The 12,143-nt window shown below is 38.3% G+C and overlaps 1 protein-coding gene across 8 annotated transcripts in view; it reads left to right on the top strand.

The window, feature by feature from the left end:
• Window positions 1-12,143, top strand: part of cadps2 (Ca++-dependent secretion activator 2) — a 144,132-nt gene that overhangs the window by 51,123 nt on the left and 80,866 nt on the right. For all 8 annotated transcript variants that reach the window (XR_006371388.1, XM_044125649.1, XM_044125648.1 and 5 more), the window contains 2 exons: window positions 1,382-1,518; window positions 11,715-11,902. Coding sequence is in view for 7 of the 8 variants with exons in the window: in XM_044125649.1 (XP_043981584.1) it covers window positions 1,382-1,518; window positions 11,715-11,902 (325 nt within the window). In the remaining variant the exon portion in view is untranslated. The remainder of the gene's footprint in view (window positions 1-1,381; window positions 1,519-11,714; window positions 11,903-12,143) is intronic.

The raw sequence follows: 12,143 nt of genomic DNA, 5'->3' as shown, positions 1-12,143 counted from the left end.
TGCAGAGTGGTTGGAAGCACCAATTACAGAAGAGGAGATTAAAAAGGCAATCTCATAGATGAAGGTTGGGAAATCCCCAGGGTATGATGTATTCTGTCAGAATACTATAGAGTATAAAGACATTCTTGCCCCAGTATTACAAAAGATGTATTAAGAGATTCTTGAGAGAGGACAGCTCCCTCCTACTTTTAATGAAGCACTGATAATCTTGATACCAAAAAAGATAGGGATAGCACAATTATAGGCCAGTTAGTTTATTAAACATAGAATGTAAAATACTAAGGTGCTGGATGTGTGCTTACAATAGGTCCTTCCCAGTATTATTCATCATTTATGAACAACCATTTCTCCTCTGATAACATTAGAAAACTGTTACACGTGATTTGACTGAGCCAGCCAAAGGAAGAACCTGTCACTGCCATCTCATTAGATGCGGAGAAAGCATTTGATAAAGTGGAATGTGGCTTTTTCTTCTCAACTCCCACATTTTGGATTTGGACCAATTTTTATTAAATGGGTAAAAATACTGTGTAAAGAACCACAGGCTGCGGTCATAACTAATGACATTATCTCACCTTTTTTAATTTATCTCGTGGCACCCGTCAGGGTTGTTCTCTCAGCCCCTTGTTATTCTTTATCTTCATTGAAACTGTGGCAGTGAGCATTAGGATAAATAAGGACATTAAAGGGATATTATACAAGAACACAAACTGCTTTTATATGTGGACAATATTTTAACACTTATATCTCATCTGCTTACATTCTTGCCGCATTTAATAGAAACTATATTAGTTTTATTCAAAGGTCTTAGAGTACTCAATAAATTGCACTAAATCTGAAGCCATGCCATTGTTAGTTACAAAAAGTAGTAGCAGTTATAATAGTTTCCTTATAGTGAAGAGTGTGTGTAATGTGCATTTCCTCACATACAGAGTAAAATGCATCCTGGGTTTGATGAGGAAAAGAGAGTTGGTATTAAAATAGTGAACAAAATCATCAGGCGTATAAAGATCAGGATTAGGTAAATTAGAGATATCACATCCTGTGGAAATATGATAATTACACAATAACACAAGTCTGGAAGTAGCTCCTGCCTCATTCTTGTCTAAGCTTAACTTATTCGCAAAATAAGTATAGAACAATTCTACTGAAACATTTGTGTGAAGGAGCAGGGCAAGCTTTAAACCTCTACCTAGAGGTCAAAGTTAACACCCAAGAACTACAAATAGCAGCTGCTAAACAGTTTTGAAACATCGTGTTTGAGCTGAAACTGGGCCCACTTTTGGGACAGTAAGTTTGCTGTTTAAAATGTAAAAACCTAAAGTATTATAGTTGCTAAAGTGAAGATGCTATTCTGACCTGTTTTGTGTTTGCTTTTCAGGTCTGGATCCCTGTCAGCGTCAGGACATGGAGGATTTAATCTCTGCTGCGCCGGGTTGCTTTGACCATGCTGCTCTGTTCTCCGTTTTACAGAAACACACTCTGCAGCACCGCATGAATGACTCCTTCTCCTGCCTGGTATGTTATCTCAAACCTGTTCTTTAGGTCGCTGGTTCCAATCCCTGGTCCTCAGGTACCCCAGCCTTGCATATTTTAGGTGTCTCCTTGCTTCACACCTGACTAATGAATGGGTGACTAACAGGCTTCTGCAGGCCTTTGACTGCAGAGGAGGCCATGCAATCATCTGAATGAGGTGTGCTGGAACAGAGACATCTAAAACATGGGTTCCCTGCATGTTGGGAATCGCTGCTCTTAATGACAATGTGATATTAGAAAAGGCTCAAAATATTTCACAGAGGGCAGCTGTCAGTATCACTTAGTGATACTGACACTAAGTGATACTGACAGCTATTTTGATTATTTACAAAACAAAACCAAAGTGTAAATAAAGCATGTGGTAGATTAAGGTTGGATGTAATATGAAACACATGCAGTCCAGTGATGTATGTCAGTGATTCAACTGGAAAAGCTTGCTTCATGGTAAGTAAAGAGAAAACAAAACCTTAAATCTTGTAAATTTAAATGCGCAGTGTCAGAGCAAACATGCTCCACACATGTCCCTTGATCCCCTCCTCTAAATGTCAGTTGCTTCAGTTGATGCCTGGTACAGTACTAATCATCCAAATACAAGCAAATTGGACTGCATTTATTTGTTTGGACTAGATTTATTTGTTGAAGTTTAGCCTATTTTGTCAGTGAGCATACAGCCATTTAGTAGTTCACAATTTACAGTAGCAGCATAATAAATTGTCACAGAGTTAATGTATTTCATTATTTCAGTTCATTAGTGACTTTCTTATATCGTAAACATTAGATATGTTCCACACAGAGGGATAATCAAATGAATGAAGGACTTCCTCAGTGTGCAGTAAAGCTCTCCAAAGTAATGCTTATCCTGATTTGACTCAGGTGTGGAGTCCGGTGTTCTGTCAGATCATACGCTGTCAGAGAAGCATACATGCAGTGAATACACATGCATGCACAGTAAGAGTTCCATGACACAGAGGACCTGTCAGTTAAGCATATGCGACAAGATACAACAAGAAAAGTAAATAAATTTTTTTTATGATAACTAAATGGATATACATGCATTGTCGTGGTTTCAAAGTGTATTTAAAGCAAGGTCTAGATACAGCCACAGTCAACCTCAAAACACTCCTTGTAAAAAACTCACCTTCCTGTTTGTTGATGATGGTCTGACTAGTTAACTGCTAAGTCATGATGTCATAATAACAAAATGTAACTTGTACATCATGGTGTCATGTTGCTGATTAAACAAAAACCTATGGTCATTACAGCGTGTACTTCTCTGACAGATATAGTTGTCAGTTTGTTCTACATTTATGACGATCTGACAACGTATGCTGATCTGACAGAACATCGGACCTCAAGGCCTGGTGTGGGCCATGATATAACATTACTGGGTTTTTGTGATATTCTAATTTTCTAAGTCTTTGGGCCTTATAATTGGGACCCCAGGGGTAAGAAAATATTAGATAATGAAGTATTAGAACATGTTGGCATTCTGTCAAAGCAGACATCATGAGATCATCAAGATGGGATAAAATGTTTTTTCCTTTTCAGCTTATGTTTAAATTACTTTCTCGGCATTATAGCAATCAAATCCTTCCTGTTATTTCTGAACAACATTTTGCATGTTTCCACTCTATTTTTCATCATTTTTCATGGTGATGAGTTTGAAGCTTTTGAGGTTTAAAGGCCTCATTACCATTCCCTTAAACTTTAGCACTCTCCACAAAATCTCAATTGGAGATTGGTTTGGACTGGCCCAGTTTTTTGGACGGGTCCACTCCAAAGCAATAATGCATGCACGTCAAACTGAAAGACTGCCTTTAGGCTAAATCTGCCAGGGCTGTGAATAATTCTGGAATTAGTGGTAAATGTTTTCTTTTTGCAGGATTCAAACAGTAAACAGTTTCTGCAGCAGGGTTAATTTTGTCATTTCACATGTGACCTTGTTATCACATTCCTATTCAGTTTCCATAGCTTTGAAAATAAGATTGGGTACAAATCCATTTATAAATTTGACTGTCATTGAAAATTGTATTCATTTCGGTAACTCCATCACTCAGTGATGCATATTACGTATATTAATGGCACGCAGGCTGTTTCAAGCCTTTTTTCTTTTAGGATCACCTTCTGCTTCCAGCTAACCAAAACACAACATCAAAGATTTGAATATTACATCAGACCAGGAAAAACGGAAAAATTAACAACATTTCAGTTCTTTCATTGTTGAAAGTGCCAATGTAAACCAGACACAACTTTACTTAAACCATGTTACCTGTATAGAAATAGATGTTATGTTTCCTTATGCTGGTTTGACTTTCTGCTGTCTGGGCCCTATTGCTATCATTGCTTCTACACTCCCAACACTAAATTTATATGACTGACTCAATGTGTGCATGATGGCTAACTTAAACTTTCACAAACTAGAGCTGGTCATTTAAAATAATTTTTATATTTGCTATCCATTTCTTGTAAGAGCTTAATGCTGAAGGGGAAGAGAAGTTCCTCCTGAGGCTAAAACACATCAGAAAACATTTTGAAGACACATTAAAGCTTTCAGTCTCTGTCTCAGTGTGTGTGTGCGCGCTGGTTTATTAAACCGTGGGGGGTCTCTCACACTGATTGAAGAGTTAAATGTTCTAATCAATGCTTTCCAAATAGGAACACGGCCCAACTGCTGTGCCGACTCACTGGAGACACAGGAAGGAGGAGGGGGAATTAATCCTAGAGAGAATACACTGAAGGCTTTTGTGTTGTGTGTAACTTAGCAGACCATGAACATCCCAGACTCTGTGGATATGAGCTATGTTCATATCCAGTGTTATGTAAGGATCCTCCTGAAATTACCTCAGTGTTGCACACACAAAGCTGAGATGTGTGTTTTTAGCCGGTCGGTCTGTTGTAATCCAGGGGTGGTTGACTTTACATCAATCGCTCACCGCTGTCACAAATTTTAGATAAGCTGACTTTATTTGTCATTTGAACAAATGAATTAAAATGTGGAGCAACGTTAAATCAGGGACACTGACGCAGCACAGAAGTTAACAGTTTATTTGTATATATGTCAGATTCAAATTTCGTCTTTTGCTTTTCCCACATCAAAATAAGTCAAGTCAAAGTTTATTTTTTTTAGCACATTTCCAACAGCCTCAGCTGACCAACGTGCTTCACAACAAACATCACGGGTAGATAAATGACAAAATAGAAATAAAATTAAGTTTAGTAAAACTAATAAGATAAATATAAAATTGGCAGAGATACCAATTCAAATGAATAAAAACCAAACAATTTTAAAATTTAGCTGTAGCGATTTTCTTTCATCATTTACCTGTTTCTCTTTAACTGGTGTGTAGGCCAGGGAGAATAGAAGAGTTTTCAGCCTGGACTTAAACCGATCAACTGACTAAGAAAGCTTAAGAGACAGAGGGAGACTGTTCCACAGTCTGGATGCTTCCACATAGAACTCTCTGTCCCCTCTAGTTTTTAGCTAAGCTTCAGGGACAGACTTTAAAGCTGGTCAGTTGACCTTAGGGCTCTGGGTTTACCTCACTTAAGTAAGAAGGGTCCGTGGAGGTTAAACACTTAAAAACAAGTAAAACCTTAAATTTTATCCTAAAAGCAACAGGGAGCCAGTAAAGGACTTGCAAACCCAGTGAAATGGATTTATGACTCCTTGTTCTAGTCAGCAGACAAGCTGCAGCATTTTGTATGCTCTGCAGTTGCTGCAGGGAGCTCTGGTCTAACCCTAAGTACAAAGTTACAATAATTTAAATGTGATGTAATAAATGTGTGAATAGCTCTTTCAAAATCAGGCAGAGGAAGATGACATTTAATCTTATTTTTATCTTCTATTTTATCTTAGCTCATAGATTTTTGTGCAACTTTAGCTGGAGTATGTGTGGCCTAATCTTCGAAAAACTGAATTTTTCAATTTCTGTTTATTTGTTTGGATCTCTATTAGCTATTGGCGTGAAAATGGTTGCTCTTCCTGGGGTTCACATCATAAAAAACTAATTTATTTCAAAAGCAGTTACACACACTTAATATAACATATTGATTCATACATATACAATTAAAACACCTACATGTTAAAATAATTAAACAGGACTATTCATTACTGTTTCAAGCAGAGGAAGGAGGGGAGTTCCATGTTTTCATTCCTCTACAAATATCAATGTTTTGTTCAATATTTCTTGCATGGTGAATAAAGTAAAATTTGGCTTATTAATAGGAGGATTATAAAAAAAACCCATTTGGTACTGTAGATACTTCAATATATTTATATATATATTTTAAAAAAAGCATAAACCAAGAACTCATTGTCTATCTCAATCATTTCTATGAATGTTAAAGCTTTGCCTCTGTTGATGAGAACACAGCATGCATAACAGTCTGGGTTAATACTGATTTCAGGAGGTTGATCTGGAATCCTGTAAAGAGCATGTGTTGCAGATATGTTCAAACTCTGTAAGGGCCCGTTAGTAAAAGCATGTTCTTAAAAAAACTGTTGACAAAGGTTTCCTCTGAACACTAACTTTGATGCTGAGGAGTCATGCTGGCTTGTCTTGCATTTCAAGTCAACGAGATGTTCAGCAGAGTGACATCTGGGCCTCTTTGGTTTGTCTGCCTACCTCACCAGGACTCCTTCCAGCACTGCAATTAGACCGCTCCATTCACACTGTCCAGCCAGCTCTTCATTGCTCAGCCTTTTGTGAACACCGCAGGGTTTTTTGTTCCAACTTGAGCCTCTTTTCACTGAGCACTCTTAGAAAAGGCCTGGGCCTAGGCGTGGGAGACATCTGTTGAGAAGTGCCTTGGATTCATGTCACAGACCAGGTCATATTTTATTGAAAATGAGCTGAACCCAACGACAACAATGGTAATTAGGCAGAAGTTTGGGATGTCGCTGAAGTCCACAGTGCTGCCAAAAGCAGCAGCGTGGCTCCTACTGAGGGGAAGAGGTTAAATCCGGACAGTGAAGGTGCTGTGAGTGTGAGCCAGACAGATCCAGTCCAAACCTAGAGTCACGTCTCTACATCTTATTGCTCTTTACACTTTTTTTGGCTTAACTGGACAATCAGAATAGAGCTGTTCACAAAATCAGGATCTTTTTTAGATAAAACGCAGCATGTACAGACTTTTTAGGTCGATGCAGGTCTCAAATTCATTTGGTTTTGAATTGAATTTAGTTTAAAAACATCTTGACGGTAAAAAAAATAAATAAAGCTGCGAGTGTTTGCAGTAGCATGCTGCTGTCCCAATGCTCTGCCCTTCTGAGCCCTCTGGCTGCTGAAGCACAATGAGATTGATTGTTGAGAGTGATCATTGAAGTGGACAGCATCTGAAGACCAATATTTACTCTAATTTGCAAGAATCTGACCTATTTAGCCTCCTGTCAACCTATAAATTTACAGCCTCAGCTCATATCCTGTCCCAGATTATTGCTGAGCTTCTGAGAGACCAGGACACAGGTGTCTTGCAGTTTTAATATGCTGAAGCAGAAATCTACTTTCTTATTTTCGTCATAACAGATCCTGAAATAATTAGCCAAGTCTCTGCATCCACATGATTCAAGCCCCCGTTTTGTTTGAATCTCAAGCATATTTCAGTGATTTAGGTAAATGTCTGCTCATCAGAGGACTGCTGAAGTTGGGGTTGATGGCTCCATTTACATTCAGGCATCACCACATGCATCTAAAACACACAGATTCATCTACTGTACTGTGCTTTGACAAACAACCTGCACCTTGTTTCTATTTGACTTGTACTTTACTAGTAGTAGTATTCAATTTTATACACCTTGAACTCCCATGCTGTCACATTGCAACCATCAATGTATTTAGTAGGGATATTATGTTATAGGCTAACACAAAGCAATTTGTAATAATGAAAGAAAAGTCTACAAGGTTTTGTTTTTATTATGTATAATAAAAATATGTTAAGTGTGAGGTATTTTGTATTCAGCCCACTTGAGTCAATACTATGTAGAACCACCTGCTACTGGATGTTTAGCAGCAGGTTGGTAGTTTGTCTCTACCAGCTTTGTACAGCTATAGATCCCCATTTTTGCTCAGTATTCACTGGAAAATGGTTCAACGTCAGTCGGACTGAATGGGGAATGTCTGAAAATGTTTCAGGGCAACTCAGTTTGTTTATGCAGCACCATTTCAAATGCTGTCTCATGGAACTTTACAAAAAAATACAATTTAATCCAGTTACAGATACTTTCCAATTGATGTTACTTATCAAACAGTAATTTAAGCTCAGTTTGATGTACTACTGATGTAGGATTACTTTTGATGTTCATCAAAATGAAAAGATAGTAGCAGGAGCGAGAGAACAATTAGTTGATGGCAGCCTTATGTCAGCTCATGGCCTCTTCCAGGAAGAATTCGTGCTGTCAATCCAGGTGGATGTCCGAGTCCTACTAGGTCTCCAGCTGCGCCGCCCTGTCAGTCACCATGTATAACCAAGAGTTTGAGTCTGTGTGACGCAAATGTTCAAAACCTCAGAGCCTCTGCAGCAAGTTCCCTGGAGACATTTCATTACTCGTGTAAGACTGGGCTTCCAATAAAAATGCAAGTCCAAAATTTTATCATTGTCACTTTAAAAATAAATTATGACAAGACTTTGTTGACTCAGTCAGTCAAAATGATAGACAACAAAAAAGACTAGCCCAGCAACTGCAACATATAAATTTGATTGTGAAAAATATTTTAAAATCATGTTAGTTCTTTAAATTTGAAATTATTAAATTTCTTATTAGGAAAGACGCCATATATGACTACATTTAAAATTGTGGTTGTGACAGAATAAAAAATAAATAAAAAACCTTTAAGAGGTATAAATTCTACAGTGGCATTTTTTTAATCCACACTTGTACTACAGCTCAGTTTAAAGCTGCTGTGAAGGTGGAACCCAGATCCCCAGCATACAGCTTTTGCTTAGAAAACCAGTCACAACTGGATGATGCTGTTCTGAGTACATAAACAAAATATTTTGTCTCGTTATATTTATTAATAATGACTGCTTATTAATGAGTGATTTCTAGAGTGAGAGTTATGAACCATGATCCAAGCATTAGGCTTCCCAACTGCTGGTGTCTGGATCCTTCAGAGGATGCCAGAACCCCAAAACTGCTCAGTTTTTTCTATCAGCTGCAGTTTGTTTCAGATTGAGCACTAAAACCAAATTATGGAAAGCATTAGCATGGACCTGATCATATCTTTATAGAAGTGGACCATAGTTAAACTTCTGAAATAAGATACATTGTTGAGAACACAACCGAGCCAAAGGATCTGTTGTGGCTGTGACAGAGAGCAGCTCCAGAGCTTCAGGTCTCATGCTTTTGATAAGATTGTGATCTGTGACTGGTTGCTCTCCTGATGTCCACTCAGGTTTATTCTTCCATTTGCTTTCACTTCTGGTTCCATTCTGGTAAATTATTAAAAGGCTCTGTTCCAAACTACTACCAGAGTCAACATAAGCTGCAGGAACAGCATTGTTTTCTTTTTTTTGTTTTTTATTTTTACTCTGCATTCATTCCCAGAGTTGTGACTTGTTAACTGAGACAATATTTTGGTTCAGTGATAATGAGAGAAACGGTCTGAAATGATCTTTGAGTCACAAACCAAAAAAAAGAAGAATGGATAAAAGAAAACAGGCAAAGGTGTTTGTAGCTTCAGAGCTGCCATTGCTTGGACTGATCTTGGGTTGAGTCGTCCCTCAGAGGGGGGCGGCAGACGCTGTTGCTCTGACACAGAGACGCACAGCCACGGCTGATGGAAGCCTAACGAGGCAGTCTGCTTGTTAGCTGCTAATTGAGCGGTCAGAGCCAATACTGGAGTGCGCCATCTGTTTGTCACAGAGGAACATCTTGTCGCTTCACGCCCATCAGTGAGCCCCTTTCTCTCTCTGTGGTGTGATATTAATAGCTCATGCCCACAGAGAAAAATCAAGAAAGAAACTTAAGTAAAGTGATGAAGGGAGGAGAGTCAATGAAAGGTCTGCAGACGAGGAATCTGACACATTTAAACCCAGTAGAAAGCAGCCTGGCAATGAGACCATAAATATATTTTCTAAAAATAACTTTTTTCAAATTTTTGTCATTTTCATAACTTTTAATTTCAATTTACTTGAAACCAGTGTTGTAAAGTTGTCTTTGTATTTCTCAACATTTTTCTTACTATGCCAGTGTTCTGCAGCCTACTGCACTTTCTTCTCTTCTTGTGCAGATTACTCTTTCATATAAAAGGTGTTTTAATGTATAAAATAGCAAAAGAACACTGATCTTTATTTTAGTGTCACTCCTTGCCAAAGCTTCAGAGAGACTCAACAGATCCCAAGACCCTGGACTCTGCCAATGCCAGAACTACTTTTGTCATTTTGGTGAATTGGTTGTGAAAAATCCGGGTAGATATGGTTAGTCTGAATGGAAACTCGACAAAAGTTGTTCAGCAATTATAAAACCAGTTGGTTTGCTCTAATTCCAAATAAGGCCTTTCTATTGATGACTGAGTAGAAAGAAAGTCATTTTCAGCAAGTTATTTTATAATGAAGTATAAATAAATATTTGAATGACCTCCCCTCTGATCGTCTCCCTGGGAGACACTCAGAGCCCAACTTGATCTAACAGTGAATGTAAATCTACCAGAGACGTGAATAATTCTGTGCAGACATACTCGGCACAGATAGCTGGGACTAACAGAACACAGACATGCGTGTGCAGGTTCTTAGCATCTGCAGACCAAGAGATTACCTGCCACGTTTCCCTGGAAGGATTTATCAGCCAAAAGAAGAACATGTATGAAAACCAACTGACAACATGAATATGGCTTTAACTTTCAGGATGTGTCTTAATATTGCAATATCTGGTTGAATTTTGGTCTTCAGAGGGAACCAACTGTTCTGAAGGTGAAACAGTTTCTCTGCTGCTCATCTTCCTTCCTGGGTCACCGGTCGCTTGGCACTGAGCCACGGCTGTCAGCCAGAGGGAGCTCACTGTGTGTGTGGGTGTGCGTGTGTATGTGGAACCAGCTCAGTGGAAGTGCTAATTTGTTAATGTTTTTCAGTGCAGAATCTTAATTAGTGTTGTAAGCTTCATGCCTAATTTAGTGATTACACACCAGATAAATGAACTAATGTAGATCTCAGGATCTTCAAATTGTTCCACACCTTTTAGCCTTTCCTTACATATTCTTCATAAAACTGTAGAGGTAATAACTTTTACGTCAACCTGTTGTTTCATAAGAGTTTTTTTCTGTCTACAGTCCATATACTAATTGACTCTGTCTACTACTCCATTAGTATACAGACAGTCAACTTTTTTCTCATTTTGGTTATGTATAATACATTTGAAATAATACAATTCAGGATCAAGTGCAGACTTTCAGCTTTAACTCAGTAGGTTGAACTAAAACTTGCATAAAAATGTGAGGAACTGTGATTATTTTTTAACACAATCACTTCATCTTAGGGGTGTCAACGGTTTTCTCTCCAACAAGCTCATAGGACAACTCCTGCAAATCCTCCACTACATGGTTTTCAAAAAGAGGCTATACTATTGGAGTTCAATTGATCAGTGTAAGCCTCACCCCTTGGCTTTGATCTCTGGGTTTGATGGATAAAATTACTTCATGGTGATGCTTCAGGAGCAGGAACAATGTATCTACATTTATTTAATTATCTGCATCAACTTGTTTAAGTTTGCGTTGTAATAATTTAATGAGATATTTAATGCATTGTTTGTTAAATTAATTAAACAATTATATATTTATTTGCAAATTTAATAAAAAAAAAAATCTAACGATGTACAGTACAGACCAAAAGTTTGGACACACCTTCTGGCATTTGGACACACCTTCTAATTGAATTCAATTAGAAGGTGTGTCCAAACTTTTGGTCTGTACTCAGTTTGGACACAAACTTTTGGTACAGACCAAAAGTTTGGACACACAGTTGTGTCCAAACTTTTGGTCTGTACTGTATTTATTAAATTTTGTACTTCATTTCCTCATATCTTGTGGAATTTTTTAGTTCAACCCACTGAATCAAAGCTGATGGTCTGCACTTCAGCTGCATCTGAGTTGTTTAATTTAAAATCCATTGTGGTAATATACCGAACTCTGTCCAAATATTTATGGTAGTGTATGTAGCGGCATGTTAATTGTCATGCTTGTCCTCAGGGCTGGTTCAGTCCCGGCCAGGTGTTTGTCCTGGATGAGTACTGCGCTCGGTACGGGGTTCGAGGCTGCCACCGCCACCTGAGCTACCTGAAGGATCTCATGGACTACGCCGAGAACAGCGTGCTGGTTGACCCCATGCTGCTACATTACAGCTATGCTTTCTGTGCCTCACATATCCATGGAAACAGGTACCCAAGCATTATCATGACAGAATAACTTTGGTCAGGGTGTCATCTACCACCTTAGACACCAACATTTGATTCCCAGTTACCCCAAATATGTGGGACTTCTTGCTACTGTCCTAATTTTTTCAATTTTTGCTGGACAGCCCTGTGCTACTTTGAATTGGTTAAGAAAAAAAAACCAAAACAAAAAAAACTAGCAAGTAATGATCATATGTGAAGATCTTCAAAGCTCCACTCTTTAGCC

Source organism: Gambusia affinis, linkage group LG08 (genome assembly GCF_019740435.1).
Source record: "Gambusia affinis linkage group LG08, SWU_Gaff_1.0, whole genome shotgun sequence".
Lineage (NCBI taxonomy): Eukaryota > Metazoa > Chordata > Actinopteri > Cyprinodontiformes > Poeciliidae > Gambusia > Gambusia affinis.
This window is presented reverse-complemented; position numbering and strand designations above follow the sequence as displayed.